A 27,811-nucleotide genomic window follows, 5' to 3' on the forward strand; every position below is an offset into this window, starting at 1 on the left:
AGACAGAAATGTCAGTATCACAGTAATAAAATAAAATCATTACATTTCTATGGCCAGAGTCTTATGTTGTGTAAAATACATAAAAGGCCTGATTCTTCACAAATATAACTTTTACTTGTTGTAGAATTCTTAAATCATGGTAAATAGATTTACCGTTGATGAGAACAACTTACCCTTTCTTGCATTTCTTGTAGACTTTCCCCACTTTCTGGAGCGGCACGTTGTATTTCTCAGATATCTAGAAGAAGCGGAGCAACAAAGGCTTGTAATACAGTAGTCTCTCTTTTGAAAGAAGAGAATGGAAATGAAATACACAATACACCACTCTAACAATTAGTCAGGTCGAATGGCAGACATTAAACACAATCTGAATTCAACCCGGAAAGAAAAGAGAGGTGTGCGGTATCTTTGCCCACATTTTCTCCCCAGCTCTTCACACTTCCCTCCCAGAGAAACTAAGAGGCCAGGTCCAGTCCTGTCATGACTCATTTGGCCTGTTGAGAGGCCAGGTCCAGTCCTGTCATGACTCATTTGGCCTGTTGAGAGGCCAGGTCCAGTCCTGTCATGACTCATTTGGCCTGTTGAGAGGCCAGGTCCAGTCCTGTCACGACTCATTTGGCCTGTTGAGAGGTCAGGTCCAGTCCTGTCATGACTCATTTGGCCTGTTGAGAGGCCAGGTCCAGTCCTGTCATGACTCATTTGGCCTGTTGAGAGGCCAGGTCCAGTCCTGTCATGACTCATTTGGCCTGTTGAGAGGCCAGGTCCAGTCCTGTCATGACTCATTTGGCCTGTTGAGAGGCCAGGTCCAGTCCTGTCATGACTCATTTGGCCTGTTGAGAGGCAAGGTCCAGTCCTGTCATGACTCATTTGGCCTGTTACGGAGGCGGTTGGAGACCCATGTCTAGTTTCCCCACAGCCCGTGTTGTCCCCTGCTAAGGGATGTCCTCTGTCCCCTTTGTCTTAATGCACTAAGCCAGACAGACAGACCCCCCTGATCAGAACCATAGCACCCCCACGTGATGGGAAGGCTGAATGACTATACGGAGAAGCGGAGACCCTACACATGGTAATGCCTCTGTCCTCCTTTCTCATTCTCTTTCACTCTCTCAGTCTGTCCCACTACTTGAATTAGCATCAAGCTGAGAGAGAAAGATAGTGGACATGGGTAATTGCAGGATAGAGGAGTCTGTGTGGCAGAGTGGGCCGTGTCACAAACCGTGCCACTGGAGGGATGCAATGGGACCAGCCTCCCATAACGGACAGCATGTGTCTGGCAGTGTTAATTTCCTGTTCATATTGAGTAAGAACTTACTGCTTCCACCAGCCCGTTCATTGTTGGGTTCTTCAGCATGACCGCATCAAACACCTCCTCTGTCTCCCTACGCACGTACAGCAGAACTACACAGGAGAGAGGAGGCGTGCAGTGAGACATATTGATCACACACACACACACACACACACACACACACACACACACACACACACACACACACACACACACACACACACACCACATTAACTTGGCAATGTCAGATATCTTTTCTGCTGAAACTAACAGTGGTGAAGCCCTTGATGTGGGTTTGGACATCTGAGCATCTCACTATGTCCCAGTCCCATGTGGCCAATACCTGACACAGCATAGTGACACACGCATGCACACTGCTGCAATATAAACACAATTTTAGCAGACGCTCTTATCCAGAGCAACTAGGGTTTAGTGCCTTGCTCAAAGGTACATGGTCAGATTTTTCACCTAGTCAGCTCTGGGATTCGAACAAGTAACCTTTCGGTTACTGACCCAACGTTCTTAACCGGTAGGCTACTGAGTTACAGTTCATAAAGAAAATCAGTCAATTGAAATAAATTCATTAGGCCCTAATCTATTGATTTCACATGGGAATACAGATATGCGTCTGTTGATCACAGATACCCCAGGGGCTTGGATCAGAACCAGTCAGTATCTGGTGTGACCACCATTTGCTTCATGCAGCGAGACATCTCCTTTGCATAGCGTTGATCAGGCTGTTGATTGTGGCCTGTGTAATGTTGTCCCACTGTGTGAAGTTGTTGGTTATCGGCGGGAACTGGAACACCGTCATACACGTCGATCCAGAGCATGCCAACAATCAAATTGCCATCTATGAAATGAAATTGTGTTCATTGCTTATGCCTGCCCATACCATAACCCCACTGCCACCATGGGGCACTCTGTTCACAACGTTGACATCAGCAAACTGCTCGCCCACACGATGCCATACATGTGGTCTGGCATCTGCCGGGTACAGTGGAAACCCGGATTCATCCGTGAAGAGCAAACTGCTACAGCGTGCCAGTGGCCATGGAAGGTGAGCATTTATCCACTGAAGTCGGTTACGACGCTAAACTGCAGTCAGGTCAAGACCCTGGTGAGGACAACGAGAACGGAGATGAGCTTTCCTGAGACGGTTTCTGACGTCACTACAGACACCCTGGTTCGAGCCAGGCTGTATCACAACCGGCTGTGATTGGGAGTCCCATAGGGCGGCGCACAATTGGCCCAGCGTCGTCTGGGTTTGGCCGGTGTAGGCCGTCATTGTAAATAATAATTTGTTCTGAACTGACTTGCCTAGTTAAATAAAGGTTACATAAAACAATAATGTACAGGCAAATTCTCAAAAATGAGGCAAAAATGAGGCGGCTTATGGTAGAGAAAACAACATCAAATTCTCTGGCAACAGCTCTGGTGGACAATCTTGAAGTCAGCATGCCAGTTGCATGCTCCCTCAAAACAGAGACATCTGTGGCATTGTGTTGTGTGACAAAACTGCACATTTTAGAATGGCCTTTTATTGACCCCTGTACAACGTGCACCTGTGTAATGATCATGCTGTTCAATCAGTTTCTTGATATGCCACACATGTCAGATGGATTGATTATCTTGGCAAAGGAGAAATGCTCATTAACAGAGATGTAAACAAATTTGTGCATGTGGAACATTTCTGGGATCTTTTATTTCAGCTCAGAACACATGGGATCAACACTTTACATGTTACGTTTATATTTTTCTCCAGTATACATCTACATACTACCTCAATTAGCTCAACTACCTGGTGCCCACATTGACTTGGTACCGGTACTCCTTGTATATAGTCTCGTTGTTATTTTAGCACTATTTCCTTTTTTATTTTTAGCAGAAAAAGGGCTAGTAAGTCAGCATTGCATGGTAAAGCCTACACCTGTTCTATTCGGCACATGTGACAAATAGAATTTGATTTGATTTGGCTCCTTGGGACAGTATGTTGTTGATTTGACATTGGTTGTGGGAACGAAGCCATACGTTTCCTGACCAGTAAAACTTAACGTTTTTTAAATGTTCTGAAAACAGAAGTGAAAATGTTGCCTGTTCTAGGAACCTTTATCTTTAGGTTGCAGGGAGGTTCTGAGAGCGTTTTACTCTGGTTCCTTGTAAGTTTTCCTGAGAGGTTTTAATAATGCTTTGAGAACGGAAGGTCATTTATGACAAAATACTGTGAAACAGAACCAAAACAAACAGCAAATGCATCCAACAAAGTTTGTTAAGTTACAAGCTTGATGTAAGCATTGCGTGCTATGAATATGGGACTAAATAGTACACTTTTGACTACTTTAATACACATAAGTGAATTTGTCCCAATACTTTTGGTCCTCTAAAATGGGGGGGATTATGTACAAAAAGTGTTGTAATTTCTAAACGGTTCACCCGATATGGATGAAAATAACCTCAAATTAAAGATGACAGTATGCACTTTAACTTCATACTCATTGTATGATTTCAAGTGCTGGAGTACAGAGCCAAAACAAAAATAAATTGCTCACTGTCCCAATACTTTTGGAGCTCACTGTATGTGCAATTTTCAGGGCCACTTTTGGCATGAGGGTGCTACTTTCAGAACTACTGGCTAAATTGTATAAAAAAAATCCCCAAAATTGGCAATTGGCAATTAACCCCCTTAACAACAACATTCTCAGTAAGGGTTACAGAAACGTTTTACTTGCTCTGACTATGTGTTTTTTCATCTACCCTAGTTAAATGCACTACTTGTAAGTCACTTTGCATAAGAGCGTCTCTAAATGAACAAAATGTAAATGATCAACTGCAAAGCACACTGGGTTTTTTATTGGCCTAGTTTCGGGGTCGGAGTGCTTTAGAATAATACTCAGCATGCTTTGCAAGTGTTCATTTTGACATTTACATTTAGGTCATTTAACAGAGTCTCTTATAACACTATAGTGCAATCAGACTTCTGACAACAATCCAGGCTAAAAGGGGGATACAAAATTGTGAACCACCATAAAAAAATGGTATAGAAAAGTATTTTGAAAACAAAAATTACAACTCTCGAAAGTGTCTTGTTACATGGATTGTAACAGGCAAATGAAATACAAATTACAAAACAGTCAAAGGTAGATGAAATACGTATTTCTAATGAATTGAACAGAAATACTGCCCAGCTCTCTGTGTGTGTGTGTTTTCCATGTGTGTTTGCATGTGTGTTCATATGCTGAAGAAGGATGAAGAACGTGTCCTTGTGTGTGAATTGTGAGAGAGGTGAGAATGAACAATGATATTGTGTTGTTCACGGTGGGAAGGGGGATACTGCTGTTGTGTTTTCAGGGGCTGGGTAAATAAGGAATCACGTGCCTCACATCTATGGGTAAGGTGTGTGTGGAGCAACGAACCGCCCTTGCTGTCTCTGCCTGGCCAGTTCCACTCTTTCCACTGGGATTCTCTGCCTCTAACCCTATTACAGGGGGCTGAGTCACTGGCTTACTGGTGCTCTTTCATGCCGTCCCTAGGAGGGGTGCGTCACTTGAGTGGGTTGAGTCACTGATGTGATCTTCCTGTCTGGGTTGGCGCCCCTCCTTGGGTTGTGCCGTGGCAGAGATCTTTGTAGGCTATACTCGGCCTTGTCTCAGGATGGTAAGTTGGAGATATCCCTCTAGTGGTGTGGGGGCTGTGCATTGGCAAAGTGGGTGGGGTTATATCCTTCCTGTTTGGGCCTGTCCGGGGGTATTATCGGATGGGGCCACAGTGTCTCCTGACCCCTCCTGTCTCAGCCTCCAGTATTTATGCTGCAGTATTTTATGTGTCGAGGGGCTAGGGTCAGTTTGTTATATCTGGAGTACTTCTCCTGTCTTATCAGGTGTCCTGTGTGAATTTAAGTATGCACTCTCTAATTCTCTCTTTCTCTCTTTCTTTCTCTCTCTCGGAGGACCTGAGCCCTAGGACCATGCCTCAGGACTACCTGGCATGATGACTCCTTGCTGTCCCCAGTCCACCTGGCCGTACTGCTACTCCAGTTTCAACTGTTCTGCCTGCGGCTATGGAATCCTGACCTGTTCACCGGACATGCTACCTGTCCCAGACCTATTATTTGACCATGCTGGTCATTTATTAACATTTGAACATCTTGGCCATGTTCTGTTATAATCTCCACCCGGCACAGCCAGAAGAGGACTGGCCACCCCTCATAGCCTGGTTCCTCTCTAGGTTTCTTCCTAGGTTTTGGCCTTTCTAGGGAGTTTTTCCTAGCCACCGTGCTTCTACACCTGCATTGCTTGCTGTTTGGGGTTTTATAGGCTGGGTTTCTGTACAGCACTTTGAGATATCAGCTGATGTACGAAGGGCTATATAAATACATTTGATTTCATTTGTGTGTGATGGGGTGTTGGTGGCCTTCAAGGCAAGCCATAACACACACACTCCTCCCTCTCCATACCTAGCCCTCTCTCTGGTTTCGTGTTAGACAGTGACCTTATCAGTAGTGTATACACAGCGCATGGGCGGGGCAGGCACACACACACGTCATACCTTTCTTGGGCTTGTCCATTCTGGCCAGCTTATTGGAAGGTGAACCAAACTCATCCTCGGCGTAGAGCGATCTCTTCATGCCCGAACTGCAATGGACACACACGACAGGTTGGTTTAGAGCGCTTATGCACTCACACAGACACTCACGTATGCGCGCACACACACACACACACACACACACACACACACACACACACACGCACACACACACACACACACACACACACACACACACACACACACACACACACACACGCACACACGCACACACACGCACACACACACACACACACACACACACACACACACACACACACACACACACACACACACACACACACACACACACACACACACACACACTCCAGTTAGGCCCTCTCCCAGAGAAATAGCAGGAAGGCCCTAACAACCCTAACAACCAACCTAACAACCCTAACAACCACCCTAACAACCCTAACAACCACCCTAACAGCCACCCTAACAACCACTCTAACAACCCTAACAACTACGTAATAGACCATGACACAAACAGCTCTCAGGGTCTTTCTTAGAAGTAACTGGTGTAGCTAAAGGTTGAAACTGGAAGAGCTAAAAGTGGAAACTGGAAGAGCTAAAGGTGGAAACTGGAAGAGCTAAAGGTGGAAACTGGAAGAGCTAAAGGTTGAAACTGTAAGAGCTAAAGGTTGAAACTGGAAGAGCTAAAGGTGGAAACTGGAAGAGCTAAAGGTGGAAACTGGAAGAGCTAAAGGTTGAAACTGTAAGAGCTAAAGGTTGAAACTGTAAGAGCTAAAGGTGGAAACTGGAAGAGCTAAAGGGGGAAACTGTAAGAGCTAAAGGTTGAAACTGTAAGAGCTAAAGGTGGAAACTGGAAGAGCTAAAGGTTGAAACTGGAAGAGCTAAAGGTTGAAACTGTAAGAGCTAAAGGTTGAAACTGTAAGAGCTAAAGGTGGAAACTGTAAGAGCTAAAGGTGGAAACTGGAAGAGCTAAAGCTTGAAACTGAAAGAGCTAAAGGTTGAAACTGTAAGAGCTAAAGGTGGAAACTGGAAGAGCTAAAGGTTGAAACTGGAAGAGCTAAAGGTGGAAACTGGAAGAGCTAAAGGTGGAAACTGGAAGAGCTAAAGGTGGAAACTGGAAGAGCTAAAGGTTGAAACTGAAAGAGCTAAAGGTTGAAACTGAAAGAGCTAAAGGTTGAAACTGGAAGAGCTAAAGGTTGAAACTGGAAGAGCTAAAGGTGGAAACTGGAAGAGCTAAAGGTGGAAACTGGAAGAGCTAAAGGTTGAAACTGAAAGAGCTAAAGGTTGAAACTGGAAGAGCTAAAGGTTGAAACTGGACGAGCTAAAGGTGGAAACTGGACAAGCTAAAGGTGGAAACTGGACGAGCTAAAGGTGGAAACTGGAAGAGATAAAGGTGGAAACTGGAAGAGCTAAAGGTGAAAACTGGAAGAACTAAAGGTGGAAACTGGAAGAGATAAAGGTTGACACTGGAAGAGCTAAAGGTGGAAACTGGAAGAGCTAAAGGTGGAAACTGGAAGAGCTAAAGGTGGAAACTGGAAGAGCTAAAGGTTGAAACTGGAAGAGCTAAAGGTGGAAACTGGAAGAGCTAAAGGTTGACACTGGAAGAGCTAAAGGTTGACACTGGAAGAGCTAAAGGTTGACACTGGAAGAGCTAAAGGTGGAAACTGGAGGAGCTAAAGGTTGACACTGGAAGAGCTAAAGGTGGAAACTGGAGTAGCTAAAGGTTGACACTGGAAGAGCTAAAGGTTGACACTGGAAGAGCTAAAGGTTGACACCGGGAGAGCTGAAGGTGGAAACTGGAAGAGCTAAAGGTTGTCTCGGTCGAACAGCTACCATATGAGTGGCCATACTTTATTTACTCCAGCCCTTTTCCATCTACTTGTCCAATAAATCTAATTAGCGTGAAGTCAATGTTTCCAGGAACTCACCTTTCCTCTCCATCTTCTTGTGAGAAGGGCTGCATGGAGAAAGAGAGAGAATGGAGGGAGAAAGAGAGAGAAGAGGGAGAAAGAGGGTGAAGAGGGAGAAAGAGAACAGAGAATGAGGGGAGGGAATGATATGGGTTAAGGGTGAAAAAACACAGTCATTCATATGAAAGAGGTCATTTGATCTAATATGGAACAGGTCTATTCTTTGTGGGCCGTGTCAACAATCCTAAGGGACCTCTTAAATCAAAACTGATGACAGTGTTTTGGATATGATTTAAATATTTTCCCTCAACATGAGAGCATGCTTTAATTTATTACTGTAATAAGCAGTTCAGATTATTTTGAGTAACACTTTCAATTCATAAATCCTAAAGGCCATTCTTGCAGCACAAGATAAGTGCAACCTGGTTAGAAGGATACATTTAATTGGCCCACTCGCCCTCTGACCTGGTTAGAAGGATACATTCAATTGGCCCACTCGCCCTCTGACCTGATTAGAAGGATACATTTAATTGGCCCACTCGCCCTCTGACCTGGTTAGAAGGATACATTTAATTGGCCCACTCGCCCTCTGACCTGGTTAGAAGGATACATTTAATTGGCCCACTCGCCCTCTGACCTGGTTAGAAGGATACATTTAATTGGCCCACTTGCCCTCTGACCTGGTTAGAAGGATACATTTAATTGGCCCACTTGCCTTCCAACCTGGTTTCCATACCTTCATTGATTGTCTTATCAATACTAAACACATTCACAGGTAACAGAGTGCAGTCGTGTGTTGTAACTAAGCAGTGTCCATATTTTAGGAGGAATTGTGGAATGTATAATCAATATTAGCTCTGGTCCAGGTTGTTAGTGTGTACTACTCCACTATGTAGTTAAGGAGCATGTACTAAACACCTGGACCAGGCCAAATCAATAGTCTATTCTCAGAGGAAACCAAGTCCCCCTGCTAATCACTAACTGATAGGAGGGCTAGAGATTTACTGGGTTGCCATTTTATGCCAATCGTGTGTAAAAATAAACATTTTCCTTCCAGGCTGGATCAGAATGGTAAACAGTAAAGGTTTATTTTCAGCTCAGTCCACCCTGCATGTCAGCAACGCCATGTGGCCCAGAAACCAGATAACTCAGTCAGCTCAGCTGGGTCATGTTCATTATGCACCAAATGGACTGAAACAGGGAGGGACTACCTGGACTTGTCCAATGTGAAACACTCATGTTCGTTTTCTGTAGCAATAATATTTTCAAATACGCAAACCTCATGAACGGACCCTGGTGCCACTGTGGCCAACAGGGGGCAGTCAAAGTTAACTTTCTACAGAGCCACAGGGATGAATTAAAACAACTGTGCCCATCTTCCAAGTCTAGGGAAAATGTTTCACTCTAGGCTTCCAGCAACCACCCTGAGGGCCATGTGATATCACACTGCTAAGCCAAGGAGGGTTCAGAGTCCAGGGGTGGCTAGGAGCACTGCTAGTGCCAGGAAGAGGTGTGTTGTTGGGGAATGGAGAGAGAGACCTGACATACCACACGTAGACAGACGTGTGCTACACTCCCCTCTGTCTCCTGTCCCCTTCGCATCAAGCCAAGTCACAAGTGCAACAGGTGCAGTCTACTCTAGACATACTGCATTAGGTGCCGTATTAAGAAACCTTCCATAATCAATGATATTGAAATGATGAGATATTCACGCATATGAGAGTGATTCCAAACATGTTTGGATTCGTTGAAGCACCGTGTAAGATAATTTGACTCACACACCTAGAAACCTTTGGATCTATCCCAAGGACATCTCCACCTATCAGATGGCACTGGAACCTCCCAGGTTATATAACCAACCCCCAATACCATGATATTACATGATTACAGTATCCTGTCCAATTGGCAGGTCTACACTGTATGTTTTAGTCACCTTGACCTGCACCTTGTCCTGAGTAGGAGTTGAAACTGTTTACCAGCCAGGAACCACATAAGGTGTGACCAAGGTAGCCTGGTGGTTAGAGTGTTGGACTAGTAACTGAAAGGTTGCAAGATCAAATCCCAGAGCTGACAAGGTAAAAATCTGTTGTTCTGCCCCTGAACAAGGCAGTTAACCCACTGTTCCTAGGCTGTCGTTGAAAATAAGAATTTGTTCTTAACTGACTAGCCTAGTTAAATAAAGGTAAAAACAAATGATATGGTTGTGTCTGAAATGGCTCCCTATATAGTGCACTACTTTTTGGCCCTTGTCAAAAGTAGTGCACTATATATGAAATAGATGCACTACTTTTGACTGAGGCCCATAGGGCTATGGTCAACAGTAGTGTACTGCACTACATAGTAAATAGGGTGCCATTTGGGACAAACCCTCTGATCTCATAGTGACAAAGTTACACTGACATTTGCCAGGCACCAGTCGACTAGTCCGTTCTTTCTAATAGGTCTTGAAAACAGAAAGAGCTGCTTGTCCATGGTGATCATATATACATCCCAGAGAACACCACTCTGCAGGCGGCGACTGACAGAGTGTGGGGGTTTGGGACCAGTCACCTGGCCCAACCAGCTGGAGAGGAATGACCAGTCACCTGGCCCAACCAGCTGGAGAGGAATGACCAGTCACCTGGCCCAACCAGCTGGAGAGGAATGACCAGTCACCTGGCCCAACCAGCTGGAGAGGAATGACCCGTCACCTGGCCCAACCAGCTGGAGAGGAATGACTGTCATGAGGAGTGCTGGGCGGGCTATACAAGGTCATAACATGGCATAGACATAGCACATCCCTGTTGGGCGGCAGGGTAGTCTAGTGGTTAGAGCGTTGGACTAGTAACTGAAAGGTTGCAAGTTCAATCCTTGAGTTGACAAGGTACCAATCTGTTGTTCTGCCCCTGAACAGGCAGTTAACCCATTGAAAATAAGATTTTTTTCTTAACTGACTTGCCTAGTTAAATAAAGGTAAAAAAATAAAATAAATGTAGAGTTCCAAAATAAACTATTCTGTCATTTCAACCAGGATTTCGGGAATTTTTGGGAACATTTCTGAAATTTCTGTCTTAACTCTGATCCCTCATAACGCACTGGACATCAATGGTGTTCAGGGCTTAGACTTCAAACACTAGGGTTTGGTCTCTAATTCATCTATTAACAATAGGCAAAAGCCCCTACACCCTAAAGTAAGATTGCCCTAAGGGATATCCACTCTCTAAAGAACTCCTGGTATTTAGTGAAGGACTGCCAGAATGAGTGGCTCTTTAGAAGTCTGAAAGAGACACGGAGAGGGTGGACTGGACTCTTTGGTAGTCAGAGGCTGGTTGAAGTTGTATTCAAATGCCCTTTGGTAAGGTTTTAATGATTGAATCAGCACCAAGTACGGTATATTATCTTAATAGATATAACTACTATGTCATCTAAATGTATGGCTGTTGTTAACCACTTGTGCAAATATACACTACTGTTCAAAAGTTTGGGGACACTTAGAAATGTCCTTGTTTTTTAAATATTCTTTTTTTGTCCATTAAAAGAGCATCACATTGATCAGAAATACAGTGTAGACATTGTTGATGTTGTAAATGACTATTGTAGCTGGAAACGACTGATTTTATTTGTATTCTTTATGGAATGTCTAAATAGGCGTACAGGGGCCCATTATCAGCAACCATCACTCCTGTGTTCCAATGGCATATTGTGCTGTTCTGCAAAGGGAGTAGTACACAGCGTTGTACGAGATCTTCAGTTTCTTGGCAATTTCTCGCATGGAATAGCCTTCATTCCTCAGAACAAGAATAGACTGACGAGTTTCAGAAGAAAGTTCTTTGTTTCTGGCCATTCTGAGCCTATAATTGAACCCACTAATGCTGATGCTCCAGACACTCAACTAGTCTAAAGAAGGCCAGTTTTATTGCTTCTTTAATCAGACAACAGTTTCAACTGTGCTAACATAATTGCGGAAGGGTTTTCTGATGATCAGTTAGCCTTTTAAAATGATTAACTTAAATTAGCTAACACAACGTGCCATTGGAACACAGGAGTGATGGTTGCTGATAATGGGCCTCTCTACGCCTATGTAGATTTTCCATAAAAAATCTGTCATTTCCAGCTACAATAGTCATTTACAACATTAACAATGTCTACACTGTATTTCAGATCAATTTGATGTTATTTTAATGGACAAACAATGTGCTTTTCTTTAAAAAACAAGGACATTTCTAAGTGACCCCAAACTTTTGAAAGGTAGTGTACATAGATAAAAACAATTATTTATTTTTTTTATATGTTTTTGCAGAATGCATTCTAAAAAGGGTTGGGGTTTATCATTTTGTTCCAATGAATCTGATAACAGCCTTATCACCACAACTACACTATACTAGGAAAACCAAACTGTGTTTTTATATCAGTTTGAATGTCACAGGTACCGCTGATTAACATGATTTATGTGGTAGCTATACTCTGCATAACCCTGTCTTCCGTGACCTGGCCCATAATGCTGACCCTTAGACACAGATCTAGGATCAGCTTACCCTTCCCAAGTCCTAACCTTAACCTTTAGAGGGTCAAATGAAAAACTGACCACGTGTCAGTGTTTAGGGGCTAGGTACTCACATGGCGCTGGAAGATGGAGAAGTGGATGTCAGGGATAAAGAGAACCGGCTGGGTCTCAAAGTCAGACATCATCTTAAAGGTTGTGACATCATTACGCTTCTGAAGGAAAGGGACTTTAACGTCCACATCTATGGAGGGGCAAAAATGACAAATAATGAGATTAGTTGATGTGCATCATTGCAAGATAGACGTGTGTGTGTGATTACAAAAAATATAGCACAAAATGTGCGCGTATACACATGCTTTGACTGTGTGTGTGTGTGTGTGTGTGTGTGTGTGGGAACTCACATGATCCCAGACTGGTGTTGAGGTCGGTGCTCTTGCCCTTCCTACGGGACTGCTTCTTCTCCTCGTCTCTGATCTTCCTCTCAGCTCCCTTGTCACAGAACACCTTGATCTGGCAGAAGGCCCGGTGGATGGGCTTGTTGCTGCGGTTGTTGTAGCTGTAGGTGTCTATCTGCAGGTTCAGGGGTAGGCCTTTCACACCCTTCTGGGAAGAGAAGTCTGTGCTCAGACAGTTGACCGAGATGAAGATCTGAGGAGGAGGAAGAGGAGAAGGAAAATGAGGAAGAGGAGGAAGAGGATGATGAAGGCGGAAGAGGAGGAGCAAGATTTATTACTTTGTTTTTAAAATTTTGTTTGTGGAGTAATTCAGGTACATTAAAACTGTGCATAGCAACACATAACATGCAAATTGGAATTACATAGGAGGTGGTTCCTGACTGGCTCATAGGAGGATGGGGCGGACAGAAGGGAGAAGGAGGAGGAGGGGGAGTTTGATACATTAACAAAAGAGATGTGTTCCATTGCCTCTATGTTAAACATTATAGTGATTGTGCACAGTGTATTGTATCTTACACTTCAGGCATATACCGTGTTTATATATTTTGGATACAGAATATAGGCACTGCATCTCAATGTAAGAGGCGTCACTATAGTCCCTGGTTCGTATCCAGGCTGTATCACATCCGGCCGTGATTGGGAGTCCCATAGGGCGGCGCACAATTGGCCCTGCATCGTCCGGATTTGGCTGGGGTAGGTCGTTGTAAATAATAATTTGTTCTTAACTGACTTGCCTAGTTAAATGAAGGTTAGATTAAAAAAACAAATTGATTTTTGAAATAAAATAATAATAATAATGCAAATGGGTAAAATGTTAATTCCATTCTTTGTCATTAACTGATGTTCCATACACAGTAAATTAGATCATAGTTATTCAAGAGCATTCCCACTGAATTCTCAGGCGCAAAGGATCTCTTTGTCTGGTTCCTTGTTATGTACATGCCGTCTTCACTGAACTGGTGTGTGTCTCCCTCTTTTGGCAGAGAGTGGTAATTACATGTTGACTCTTAGTTCTACTGCCAACCATTAAAACAAGATTGCGGAAAGCTATTTCAATAGATCGCTTTCTAGAGAAATAACTATTTCAATATGCTTACTTAACATATAACCACTATACTGAAAAACCTTTACTGCAAGTTGCACAGATTTGATGTAGTTAGACTGAACTGTTCATTTTTTGGAATAGCCACCTAGTAACTATTTAGTAACTAGTTTTTGCAGTTCATTTTAAGCAGAATGTAACTTGTTTTCTAAATTAGATCCTTGGTTTAATCAAATAGCCTGCTGGTTACCCAATGTGGCAAGAAACTATGTTGCTAACTTCACGTAAAGTCATGTATGGTGCAACATAGTTTCACGAGCTACGGATGCAAGTATGTTGCATTTCAACGTTTTTGCAATTGCTCATCTTCAGTAAAGATGATCTCATCGTATAATGCTCTATTCTCATGATCATTGCAGAGTGTAAAAAAAGCGCGTCAACATTTGAGAAAGGCTGCTCCTACTCTGCCTTGTTTCATTTCCTTGCTTCATTTCCTCCTTCTGAGTAAACTGTGTGTGCCTAAGTTATTAAATCATCAGGGGACACAGCGAGGGAAGGTAAAGCATCTTGCACTTGCACACACACACACACACACACACACACACACACACACACACACACACACACACACACACACACACACACACACACACACACACACACACACACACACACACACACAAAACCATCCTTAGTGTGACACCTTACACCTGACTCATCTGTGGTCCTAACAAACAGACACAGGTGATTATACACAGTACAAACACAAGGATGGAAGTCCTCGGTCCTATGGACACAGGCCTCAGGTCATGAGATGAGAAGATCCACACTCTGGTTATATGTATGCATGTGTGTGTGTGTGTGTGTGTGTGTGTGTGTGTGTGTGTGTGTGTGTGTCCCTCAGTGAAAACCAAAGAGCAAGTAGATGGAAGGGATAGATGAACTGTCTAGCTGTTAGTCTGTTTGTGCATCCCAGGCTAACAGTACAACAGTCAACAGTAGCAGTGTCATAGCACCCCATGAACATAAAGCGCAAGCTAAAGCGTCTGTGAGATTGTCTGTTGACGCCATCCCTCACAACCCAACAAACTGGTCAGGGACGGTGGATTATGTCTGTCACCTCGTACCCGGTCGGACGGGATTCCATCGCTAGCTGTCAAATCCAGTTCTGCCCCCCTGCCGCGTTTCCTCATTCCAACTCCCATTGTTAGGCAGTAGGCAAGTCCTAGATCCTTAGGCCTCCCTTGTACGTGCATCACTTTAGCTCAGCAATTGGTGTGACGTAGAACGAGTTTAGAATGGGGCCTCGACGGCAGACAAACACCTACACATGTACCTATTCACTATGGTCTCTAAGCAACCAAAGGACCCAAAACACTGGGAAAACTCCCCTTACTCCCCAATGGACAATAAATGTCTTTATTTTTCGATCAAAACTCGAAGGACCACTTTCCATAACAGGCATTTAGAAGAAAACAAAGGACAAAGCGTGTGATGATCGCTTGCTGACAAATTGGTTTGCATCACCTGACACCTTTTCTGTGATGGCCAAAACACACCCTAACCTACAGAGCAAGGGAAGGCAGTCTATTTCTGGAAGAATCTTCAGCCACATTTACACAGAATGTTGATGAGGAAGTTGTGATCAGATGACCCGAATCCTCCAGAAACACTTGGCATCATCACGTGTTCTAGGGATAAACAACTAGGCTTACAACTATCTTTCCATCTCTCTTCACCTTTTCTCTCTGATTCCTCATAACCAAAAGGTACGTTTCCTATACCTCACCTTGGCCTCCTCATTGATGTCCCAGGTGAAGGAGATGGCGTTGTAGGAGATCTCCTCAATGTTGCTGATTGTGTTGAAGCTCTCTTTGTAGTCAGCTGGGAACCATGGAAGACATAATGGACTGTTAGTACAGTTTGCACTGACATAAGACATTGAATGAAGAGAGGGTGCTAAGATAAGGGCGGCGGTGGCTGAGTATGGAGAGGTGGAAGGCTATTTTATTAGTATTATTATTATCATTATTAGGACTGGGCTGAATTAAAGGTTTTAGGAGCCTTGCATAAGAATGAAGTGAAGGTCAGTAGCTTGTATCAGATACAACCATTGAGAATGTGCTCCCACCCTGGTGAGGTCTCATCCCACATCTTAGATGTTTGATAAACAAACAAGCTTTTTGTCCTCAAAAGGTGCGGCTTAAAAAGCTTGCTCCGTGCTATTGGTCTCGTAGTCTTGCGTTGCTGTACTATGAGTCTAATCCTTCAGAAAACGTTTTCACTATGCCTCCAAACTTTAGGTTCTGACCAATCCCATCAGTCCCTTAATAGGCCTATACCCCTATGCCAGAAACCACACTGTTTTAGTAGGGCACCTCTACGTTGTTGACTGACTACTTTAATCGAAAGCAAGCAGGTTGTCTCAATGGTCACCTTTCGCCCACAGTCCTTCCATCAAAGTCAGACTGCAAGTGAGACAATACACTTTCCTCTGTCAAGCAGAACCAAGTTCTCCTTTCACAGTATGTGCGTGCAGAGTAAGATTGATCAGTCTACCTCCAGAGAATTAGGCTGCAGTATTGTCCCGACAGGAAGCTCAGTTGACACAGGTATCATTAACAAATAGGCAGTGGTGGAAAAAGTACCCAATTGTCATACTTAAGTGAAAGTATAGATACCTTAATAGAAAACGATTCAAGCAAAAGTCACCCAGTAAAATAATACTTGAGTAAAAGTCTAAAACTATTTGGTTTTAAAAATACTTAAGTTTCAAATGTAAATGTAATTGCTAAAATATACTTAAGTATCACAAGTAAAAGTATAAATCATTTCAAATTCTTTATACTAAACAAACCAGACAGCACATTTTACGGATAGTCAGGGGAACACTCCAACACTCACACATCATTTACAAACTAAGCATTTGTGTTTAGAGAGTCTGCCAGATCAGAGGCAGTAGGCATGACTAGGGATGTTCTCTTGATAAGTGCGTGAATTTGACAATTGTTCTGTGTGCTAAGCATTCCAAATGTAATGAGTACTTTTGGGTGTCAGGGAAAATGTATGGAGTAAAAAGTACATTAATTTATTTAGATATGTGGTGAAGTAAATGTAAATAGGAGGAAACCTGGCCTTGTCTCATATCCACTCAAATTATCACCCTCCTTCATCCAATCATGTGTATTGTTCTAAAGAGGTTTGTTGAGGTTCAACCAATCAGATCCAGGATCATTTTTCACTTTTAGAATAGGAGTATATGGACAAGAGGGACATGATCATCCTAGATCTCCTACTAAGTTATTTATTTAAGGTGGCATAGAGGTTTTGGCTCATTGGGTGGGTCTGTCTGCCTGGCTCCTTTGGCTAGCTGGCTGCTTCTCCTTCTAGGTCATGAGAGTTGAGCTGAGACAGAGACAGCATGTGACACGGGGGAGGAGATGGAGGGTGACTGTTGCACAACAACTCAGGAACCAACAGTGACTCGTGACAGCACAGGATGGTATGGTAAGAAGAGTGTCAGGTAAATATGATGAAATGTATTCGGAACCATTCAGGCAGAACTTCCGGTGACTTCATGTGACATAAAAACTATGGCCTGATTTAATAAGCGTTTGTAATGTGAAGTTTGCACCTGTTATTTCCCCAGAGGTAATAAAACATCTAAGCTTCATGAACAATCTTAAAGGGTAAATCAACTCATGTTTTAGCCAGTTTTTTGTCTTTCCTCGCTTTAGATAATAACAGTTGAAAACTTGTACTAACTTGTGCTTTGCACCGTAAACTAGGCTTCATGTCTTGGTGTAGCATCTTCTTCAAGAGTTTGTGAGGACTAGTGTTCCATGTAGGTTTCAGTAACATAGGCTCTTACCAATATCAAGACACCTCTGTTTGGCTGTGTGCTGTCTGGAGTGCCAGTACTTCCAGTGCTTCAGCTGGTCGTCTCTGCACTTCTCCTCTCCGAACACCACCATCACCACACTCTGAAATGGTGCACACAACCCCAGGGCCATCAATCATGCTAGCTTAACTGACACATTCCACTTAACAAGTTCCTACTTGTTAGTACATTAGCTACTATTAGCATAATAGCTACCAACTAGCCTAAGATTTATCTGTTTATTCTGTCAAAAAATGTATCTTTAACATGAGAGACCTAGCCAAATTATCTGCACAAATTTAGTTACAGACAAGGACCAATCTAAAGGTTTTCTGTTATTGACCATGAACTATTGTAGAACAACTAACTAGCTTGGTGGTGTGGTCTTACCCTGACTTTGCTGATGGGGTGCCGCAGCTTGCTGTTGTCGATCTCCCTGAGGCTGATGGGGTAGAACTGGCCCTTGTTCAGGTACGTCATGGTACCGTCACCAGTCTTCTGACGCAGCGACTTGGAAGCATCCAGGGTGTACTCAAAATGATTCCTAATCGGGAAATAAATGTTAGTGACAAAACCACAGTAGGCTACATTTGTATTTGAAAGAGTAGCCTGAAATCCAGACCTGCTTTGTGCTGACATTCCACTCCTTGTACTCCGTGTCATATGTTTGGCACAAAACAGGCCTGGATTTCAGGCTAGGGAAAGAGAAGGCCTAGAGATGGAAGAAGTGATGTATCTAGTATTCAGCTGATGTTTATCTGGTATCTATCTTTATTCTAAACAATCTAGATGTGTTTTCAGTATTTATGAAAATACCGCATGCAAATATTGATGATCTATATTTTCCACATCTGAAATACATTGCAAATGTCACCCCTTGAATAAGACCACCCTCATCAGTCCCTTCCCATTGGTTAGATTGTGACCCCGAATCCTCGTAGTGTCACTGAGCCCCTGATAACATTACGTTTGGCATTGTAGCTTTTAAACATGAGGGAATCTGCTGACTGAATGAGGTTATTCTCCTATCAGGGGCTGAATGGCGGGGTGCGAGCGACAGCGGGCAGGCGCCGGGCTGGAGGGCTTACCCCGGCACAGTGTCAAACACGCTGCATTCCTCTGTCGAGATGGAGGCCATGCGTAACTGGAGATCCCCTGGGAAGGAGAACACCTGTGGCACACAAAGAGGACAGAGAAGTGGGGAGAGAGGGTCTGGATTTAGACAAGCATCCATGACAAGGGTTGTAGCTAGCGCTCTCAGGGGTTACAGGGAGTATAGGGAGCCCTCTCTCTCTCTCTCTCTCTTAGTGTTTCTTTCTTTCTTACACTGTCTCGCTGCATCTCTACCATTATTTTTCTCTGTTACACTCTCTCGCTCTCTCTCTTGCTCTCTCTCACTGAAGTGGAAACAAACCACTTCCCATCCTACCCTCCCTCTCTCCTCCCCTCACTCCTTCCTCTTCTCCCCGTGTGAAGGGGGTTGTGTTGGGTTATCCCTTTCCAAGGTAATCCCCCTACAGGTTAAATGGAGAGAAAGTAGAGATAAAGGCCTGGGCTATTGAAGGGGGGAAATAGTACAGCACTTTATTGTGTGGGCCAGACAATGGCATAATAACACACTGGTCTGCTATTTTGGAATGTTCAAATAAAAACAGGGAGGGCTGAGACCCACTGTTGTAAGCTGCAGAGGCTCAGGTGAAAGGGTTATTGTCTGACTGGAGAGAGAGATCTGAGAGAGGGGGTGTGGAGGAGGGTGGTGAGGGTTTTAGACTAGAGAAGAGGCTATTGGATTCCTGTTGTTGTGTCCACACCTCTTGGGAACCATCCTTGTAGGTCTCTGGGAAGGTGGAGTCGGGGGTACGGGGCTGGGTACTAGGGCTGAACTGGCTGTGTGTGAGCTGCCTGGCGAACTCTGCCGTGTGGCTGTCGGACTCGGCACAGTGGAAGCTGTGGGAGGGCACCTCCATCTTGACGTTGGGGTAGTTGGGGGCGATGGAGACTGTGACAGTGGTGTCCGGGGAGGGGAAAAGGACCCCTCTCTTGTTGTCCTGGCCAGTTAGCTGGTTGGGCAGCAGGATGTTGATGGGGCCCTTCAGGAACTGGATCCTGCTCTCCACTGACGCCACGGAAGCTTCCTGCAGGGGGGCCATCAAGTGCCTGAAGAAAAACAAAAAACACGGCAGGTAAAATGTCAGTTTATGATGAAATATCACAAGGACCAAACCAACGGTGAGGTGAGGTGAGGTATGGTGTGGCAAGGTGAGGTAAGGTGTAGTGAGGTGTGGTGAGGTAAGGTGTAGCGAGGTGTGGTGAGGTGTGTGGAGGTGAGGTGAGGTGTGGTGTGGTGTGGCAAGGTGAGGTGAGGTGAGGTGTGGCAAGGTGAGGTAAGGTGTAGTGAGGTGTGGTGAGGTGTAGTGAGGTGAGGTGTGGTAAGGTAAGGTGTAGTGAGGTGTGGTGAGGTGAGGTGTGGCAAGGTGAGGTAAGGTGTAGTGAGGTGAGATGTGGTGAGGTGTGGTAAGGTAAGGTGTAGCGAGGTGTGGTGAGGTGTGTGGAGGACCTGTATTCCTCTCACTTCTAAATTCCTAGTAGTTCCTATAAATGCACACATGCACACACAGCACATTTGCCCTCCCCAGTGGTTTGTAAAGGGATGTTCTACCTACATGGACCTTTTGTTGGGATCCACATCAGAGCCCATTGACTCTGTCTTGGTCTGGGATATTGTTCTCTTCTCTCTGGGCACCTGCATGGGAAGGTAAACACAGCCGCTGTGAGTCTGACCACATCCAATAGAAGCATGTCTACATAGGCAACACTACTAGTTTTTGCTGTTTCACAGATGCAAGAAGTAAAGCTACTTGATTCAATTAGTTTCTCCAACGCTGTCGATCTATATGGCTCGGATTGTTGTGGAACAGTTTCGCAACACCTGTGGGTGAACATGGCTCCTATATCAGTAATAACTGTGGGTGAACATGGCTCCTGTATCAGTAATAACTGTGGGTGAACATGGCTCCTGTATCAGTAATAACTGTGAGTGAACATGGCTCCTGTATCAGTAATAACTGTGGGTGAACATGGCTCCTGTATCAGTAATAACTGTGAGTGAACATGGCTCCTGTATCAGTAATAACTGTGGGTGAACATGGCTCCTGTATCAGTAATAACTGTGAGTGAACATGGCTCCTGTATCAGTAATAACTGTGGGTGAACATGGCTCCTGTATCAGTAATAACTGTGAGTGAACATGGCTCCTATATCAGTAATAACTGTGGGTGAACATGGCTCCTGTATCAGTAATAACTGTGGGTGAACATGGCTCCTGTATCAGTAATAACTGTGAGTGAACATGGCTCCTGTATCAGTAATAACTGTGGGTGAACATGGCTCCTGTATCAGTAATAACTGTGAGTGAACATGGCTCATGTATCAGTAATAACTGTGAGTGAACATGGCTCCTGTATCAGTAATAACTGTGGGTGAACATGGCTCCTGTATCAGTAATGACTGTGGGTGAACATGGCTCCTATATCAGTAATGACTGTGGGTGAACATGGCTCCTGTATCAGTAATAACTGTGGGTGAACATGGCTCCTGTATCAGTAATAACTGTGGGTGAACATGGCTCCCGTATCAGTAATAACTGTGAGTGAACATGGCTCCTATATCAGTAATGACTGTGGGTGAACATGGCTCCTGTATCAGTAATAACTGTGAGTGAACATGGCTCCTGTATCAGTAATAACTGTGAGTGAACATGGCTCCTGTATCAGTAATAACTGTGGGTGAACATGGCTCCTGTATCAGTAATAACTGTGAGTGAACATGGCTCCTGTATCAGTAATAACTGTGAGTGAACATGGCTCCTATATCAGTAATGACTGTGGGTGAACATGGCTCCTGTATCAGTAATAACTGTGAGTGAACATGGCTCCTGTATCAGTAATAACTGTGAGTGAACATGGCTCCTGTATCAGTAATAACTGTGAGTGAACATGGCTCCTATATCAGTAATGACTGTGGGTGAACATGGCTCCTGTATCAGTAATAACTGTGAGTGAACATGGCTCCTGTATCAGTAATAACTGTGGGTGAACATGGCTCCTGTATCAGTAATAACTGTGAGTGAACATGGCTCCTGTATCAGTAACATGGCTCCTGTATCAGTAATAACTGTGGGTGAACATGGCTCCTGTATCAGTAATAACTGTGGGTGAACATGGCTCCTGTATCAGTAATAACTGTGAGTGAACATGGCTCCTGTATCAGTAATAACTGTGGGTGAACATGGCTCCTGTATCAGTAATAACTGTGAGTGAACATGGCTCCTGTATCAGTAACATGGCTCCTGTATCAGTAATAACTGTGAGTGAACATGGCTCCTCTATCAGTAATAACTCATCCGATTCTTGTTTTTTTAGGCCACCTTGTAATAGTCATACCAGCCTGTATTCGACCAGCCTGGGTCCTGTGTTACCTTGTAGCAGGCATCCCAGCCTGTATTCGACCAGCCTGGGTCCTGTGTTACCTTGTAGCAGGCATACCAGTTGTAGTCGACCAGCCTGGGTCCTGTGTGACCTTGTAGCAGGCATACCAGCCTGTATTCGACCAGCCTGGGTCCTGTGTTACCTTGTAGCAGGCATACCAGTTGTAGTCGACCAGCCTGGGTCCTGTGTTACCTTGTAGCAGGCATACCAGCTTGTAGTTGACCAGCCTGGGTCCTGTGTTACCTTGTAGTAGTCATACCAGCCTGTAGTCGACCAGCCTGGGTCCTGTGTTACCTTGTAGCAGGCATACCAGCTTGTAGTTGACCAGCCTGGGTCCTGTGTTACCTTGTAGCAGGCATACCAGCTTGTAGTTGACCAGCCTGGGTCCTGTGTTACCTTGTAGCAGGCATACCAGCTTGTAGTTGACCAGCCTGGGTCCTGTGTTACCTTGTAGCAGGCATACCAGCCTGTAGTCGACCAGCCTGGGTCCTGTGTTACCTTGTAGCAGGCATACCAGCTTGTAGTTGACCAGCCTGGGTCCTGTGTTACCTTGTAGCAGGCATACCAGCCTGTAGTCGACCAGCCTGGGTCCTGTGTTACCTTGTAGCAGGCATACCAGCCTGTAGTCGACCAGCCTGGGTCCTGTGTTACCTTGTAGCAGGCATACCAGCCTGTAGTCGACCAGCCTGGGTCCTGTGTTACCTTGTAGCAGGCATACCAGCCTGTAGTCGACCAGCCTGGGTCCTGTGTTACCTTGTAGCAGGCATACCAGCCTGTAGTCGACCAGCCTGGGTCCTGTGTTACCTTGTAGTAGTCATACCAGCCTGTAGTCGACCAGCCTGGGTCCTGTGTTACCTTCTAGTAGTCATACCAGCCTGTAGTCGACCAGCCTGGGTCCTGTGTTACCTTGTAGCAGGCATACCAGCCTGTAGTCGACCAGCCTGGGTCCTGTGTTACCTTGTAGTAGTCGTAGAGCATGCCCAGGGCAGCGGCGCTGTCCTCGTCCCCGTTGATGCTCATCATTGCCTTGGTGGCGGCCGTCAGGGGGTTCTCCAGGAACGACTTCCACGCCTCGTCTTCGTTGGTGTAGGGCCGACGCTGACCGTAGCTGGGCTCATTCTGCAACAACAGGACCGGCCTCTTACTGGGGAGGGGGAGAAAGAGAAGGGAGAAGAGACGGAGAAGGGAGAAAAAAGAGAGAGAGAGAGAGAAAGAAAGAGAGAGAGAAAGAGAGAGAGAGACATGTTAGCAGGAGTGCAGTGACACATTTCTTGAAGGAAAGTAACATGTACTAGCTAGATATAGTGTATGTCAAAACCAGGAGTTGCATAATTATAAGCTACACACAAAAGACGGACTGAGTTATAAATATTTAGTTAATATGGTCCTGTTTCTCTAACTGGTTCACTTCAGATTCAGACAGGGAGTCACTCACATCAGATGGATAGGCCAGACTGACAGCACATAAATCAACAGTCAGAGCAACAATCACTGCATTGTTCACAACCGACGAACAGGTTGGAGATATCAACAACATCACTCTTTATCTTCCTGACCTGTTGTACAAGAAAGTTGATTGTGCAACAAATCTCAGCTACCTGTGAGAGAAAAGATGCTCTACCTGTCTGCTGTTAAGTGTTTCCTATTGGTTACCTGTCTGCTGTTAAGTGTTTCCTATTGGTTACCTGTCTGCTGTTAATTGTTTCCTATTGGTTACCTGTCTGCTGTTAAGTGTTTCCTATTGGTTACCTGTCTGCTGTTAAGTGTTTCCTATTGGTTACTTGTCTGCTGTTAAGTGTTTCCTATTGGTTATCTGTCTGCTGTTAAGTGTTTCCTATTGGTTACCTGTCTGCTGTTAAGTGTTTCCTATTGGTTACCTGTCTGCTGTTAAGTGTTTCCTATTGGTTACCTGTCTGCTGTTAAGCGTTTCCTAATGGTTATCTGTCTGCTGTTAAGCGTTTCCTAATGGTTACTTGTCTACTGTTAAGTGTTTCCTATTGGTTACCTGTCTTCAGTTAAGTGTTTCCTATTGGCTACCTATTGGTTACCTGTCTGCTGTTAAACGTTTCCTAATGGTTACCTGTATGCTGTTAAGTGTTTCCTATTGGCTACCTATTGGTTACCTGTCTGCTGTTAAGCGTTTCCTATTGGTTACCTGTCTACTGTTAAGTGTTTCCTATTGGCTACCTATTGGTTACCTGTCTGCTGTTAAGCGTTTCCTATTGGTTACCTGTCTGTTGTCTCCAGGGAGGGATCTAGTAAAACATTCCAGAGTTTATATGACTGGGTTGTTGTTTTATTTTTAAAGAACCTGTTTGGAACAATCATCGTCATCATCATAATCATAGGCCCTTAACTGACTCAATGCCAAAGAGAATCAGTCATCCTCTCTGTACTGTATCAGACAGTCAGTCAGTCATGGTCGATTACGTACAAGGAACAAAACTGTATCTACCTTGAGAACATAGGAGTGAGCATACAGGATTGGTGATTCTACGTATTAGAGAAAGGGTCCATTATTACAATAACAACATTTTTGGTACCTATAATGAATTTTTACCAAGATGTATTGCATAGAATGTGAGAGGGTGTTACATAGCCCACAAGCACTACATTATTGAACAATTAGATTGTATTATTTCAGTGATTTGAATGTAGGCTAACAGGCATGTTATATACATGTGTATGATGATCACACAAATACTGTTTTAATAAATAGTTTGCCTTTGTTTTTAACTGAATCACAAACAGAACCTTTGAGGTTTCATTTTTAGCACAATATTTAAAGTGCAAACAATGATGACATCTTAGACATAAAGACACGCCTTATTTGTTTAATTCCTTAAATCTACTCTCGTAAATGAACAAACAAAATGCTATAGAGGCTAGTGTGTGATAAGAGACATGTACATTTTCTGTCCTCAATTCACACAAAAGCGTCTCCAGAGTGGCACAAACAGAATGTAAGGATGGTTTCCAAGCTATAGTTGCTACAGCAGATTATTTTTTTCGGTATGGTCAAGGCAAACGTATTATTAGTAATCCAATATCTAATTGTTCCATTCACAAAATGTCGAATTGGGGCGTTAGGGATTTGCAACCCGATAGATCCGTTATTCACCGCATTCCCGCACCCCCCAAGAAAAATTGGATGATATGTAATCCACTGTAAAACAAAAGAGGATAGCTAAAAGTTTTCACTGTGGAAAAAATCATTAAATTGGATACTGAATAAAAACTGCCTAAATAGTTTTTCCTGAAAGGTTGAAGAGAGAGAAACCCATGTGCCTCACACCGTATTTTGATATCACGTGAAACAGGCTGGCCTATGCAGTAAGGCCTGCATTAAACGTTTTAAAATTATGAGATTAAGAAAAGAAAACGAAAAAGCCCGTCTTCATCATCGTATAATTTTTCTTTAACAAGGGCCTATTTGTGAATATTATAATCAATTTTCTTAATACAATATTTTCGTATTGACTATCTCAATCAATTAAATAATTATGTCAACATGAATTATTCGTCCAGTGACTGTGTCTACAACACAACGGAGAAAATCTTGCTTACATTGTTCCTCTGACTAAAGGGGCCAACGCCTAAAAGGTGTACGATTTCACTGGAGTCAACAGTCTCCTTGTCATTGCCCTCAAAAACGGACAAAATACATTCACACATTATCACTCTGGAGCAAAGATAAAAATCCTACAAAAAAGTATGATATTCTTTCGATTCAAGTACCATGTTCGATTAGATATGCCATTACAACCATGGATTAGAGCATCAGATAACACATTTCAAACCTCAACTAGGAAAATAATATGGGGGGGTTAAGACGAATATCTTCGACAAACAAAATAAAGTCTAACCACATAACTGTGAGCCAAATCAAATAATGAACCGCCCATCAATAACACACGGGTTGGCAGAACGTTACTCGGAACAGGCGCCTGAACTAGCACGACAGGTGGCGAGATATACACCTGTGCTGTGCAGGCTGGAACCCGACCAGAGAAACAGTGCTTGTAGCTATGAACCCCAAACCGCGCTCACACGGATCCTAAATACGATAAATAGAGATTGAATCACTAAGCACAATAAATAAGGAGATTGAATCATACTCGTTTTGCCTGGCAGGACAAAAGTTAACTTTCCCACAGTCCAGGAAACTCCGTTAGAATCCACCTGCGCGGGTAAACCACCTAAAAAAATATCCATTGGTCATTTTGCACCAAAGTTCAATAAACTGTTAGAGCTCAACACGTTGGTTCTGCTGGACTTGCAGTGGTGACTAAAAACACTTACTTGTCATGATCCTGTGACATCTCGGTTGGTGGAACTGGACTTTCTAGTTGGTACTGTAAATCCGATCGGTCTACTTTCACCAGAAAAACTCAAGCACGATGAGGGCCACGGCAAAGGTGTCTCTGAACGAACGGGTTTTGTCGGCTTTTCTCGCTTTTGGAGTGTAGTGTGAGAATATGTGGCCGGTTTTACCTGTGACAGGGCATGGGATTGGATTAGGCTACAACGAGGTAAGGGGCGGAGCCCAATAGTCAATAACATGTGTTGGTACTTTGTGTTGGTCTACCTGTGGGCTTGGTTAGAAGCCAGAGCATGAGCCAATGAGGATGACAGTGACATGGGACTGTGACAGAATGAAGGGTAACCTAATGTAGCAGGCGTAAATAATCGTCTCACACTCAGTGGCGACTTTTGTATGTAAATCTTGGTGGGGCAAACAATTTTTTTTTTTAAATGGTTTATTATATTTCAAAGTAAGTAAATGTTTAGTAATTGTGTAGTTCTAGACAGTGGCGATTTTAGCATGTAAACCTTGGTGGGGCAAAAAAAGAAAGAAAGTGGGACGCATGCCAGCAAAGCCACTACACAACACAACACTAAACAATACATAAAATGCACTATACCACTGCTACACCTGGCTATCAGCGGAGCCACGTCTGGCAGCGAAACAATTCATTCTGCCTCGATTACTGCCTTTTTAAAACACATAGCTGATATGGCTGACTTTCTTAAACAAATGTGGTTTCTACTGACAATTTGATTACAATTGAGATGTACAAACTATGGCATAAGGGAATGATGAGCAGATAAGAGGCATTCTGTAAATTCGATTACGACATTAATGAGCGAGCTAAAACCGACGTGGTCAATATAACTGTAATATAATATGTGTTCAGCACTTTTGAAATGTACAGCGACAGAATGCAGAACATGGGCTGCTCTTAAAGTATTTCCCTGTACACCAAGTCAGAACCATTAGATAAATAAATGAGGCATGTAAGCAGACAATGAAAGCTCTTACAATATTAGATTATGACATTTCTCAAAAACAGGTTATTGACTCCATGTGCACCACCAAGTCAGAACAGTAACATTAGGCAAAATTACGAGGTGAAAATAGACCAAATTATTAGGGTGAGGCACATGGGCTACTAACAGCTTACTACATACAACATACACTTAGTATTACTTTCTTAGCTACTGTATACATGTCTCCTTGGCATATTGCATCATTTATGTAGCAGCATGTAAGACATTTTTGGGCTCACCTTTTTGTGATGTGCTCACTTGAACAGGAAGTAGTGTACCCATGAGTGACAGAACACTGCATAATCACGGTGCAATGCTCCTATCTTCTGCTGGCTTGCCCCACAACCACAGAAAGCACTGAGCTAGGCTGAAACACCT

General features: G+C 43.8%; 1 protein-coding gene across 3 annotated transcripts in view; it reads right to left on the bottom strand.

Moving 5' to 3' along the window:
* Window positions 1–26,615, bottom strand: part of LOC110498107 (grainyhead-like protein 1 homolog) — a 28,963-nt gene extending 2,348 nt beyond the window's left edge. The window contains exons 1-14 of one of the 3 annotated variants that reach the window (XM_036955072.2): window positions 26,405–26,615; window positions 23,060–23,246; window positions 20,279–20,358; window positions 19,427–19,772; window positions 18,704–18,786; window positions 18,006–18,159; window positions 17,607–17,718; window positions 15,525–15,619; window positions 12,640–12,886; window positions 12,352–12,479; window positions 7,774–7,802; window positions 5,831–5,916; window positions 1,313–1,398; window positions 174–238 (exon numbers count right to left, since the gene is read on the bottom strand). In XM_036955072.2, the coding sequence (XP_036810967.1) occupies window positions 174–238; window positions 1,313–1,398; window positions 5,831–5,916; window positions 7,774–7,802; window positions 12,352–12,479; window positions 12,640–12,886; window positions 15,525–15,619; window positions 17,607–17,718; window positions 18,006–18,159; window positions 18,704–18,786; window positions 19,427–19,772; window positions 20,279–20,358; window positions 23,060–23,246; window positions 26,405–26,424 (1,718 nt within the window). In that variant the 5' untranslated portion in view covers window positions 26,425–26,615. Of the gene's footprint in view, window positions 1–173; window positions 239–1,312; window positions 1,399–5,830; window positions 5,917–7,773; window positions 7,803–12,351; window positions 12,480–12,639; window positions 12,887–15,524; window positions 15,620–17,606; window positions 17,719–18,005; window positions 18,160–18,703; window positions 18,787–19,426; window positions 19,773–20,278; window positions 20,359–23,059; window positions 23,247–26,220 lie in introns of all 3 variants that reach the window. The other 2 variants (XM_090211475.1, XM_036955073.2) reach the window with 2 other exon arrangements.
* Between the last annotated feature and the right edge of the window lie 1,196 nt (window positions 26,616–27,811).

This window comes from Oncorhynchus mykiss, chromosome 19 (genome assembly GCF_057628025.1).
Source record: "Oncorhynchus mykiss isolate SJ-2025 chromosome 19, ASM5762802v1, whole genome shotgun sequence".
Lineage (NCBI taxonomy): Eukaryota > Metazoa > Chordata > Actinopteri > Salmoniformes > Salmonidae > Oncorhynchus > Oncorhynchus mykiss.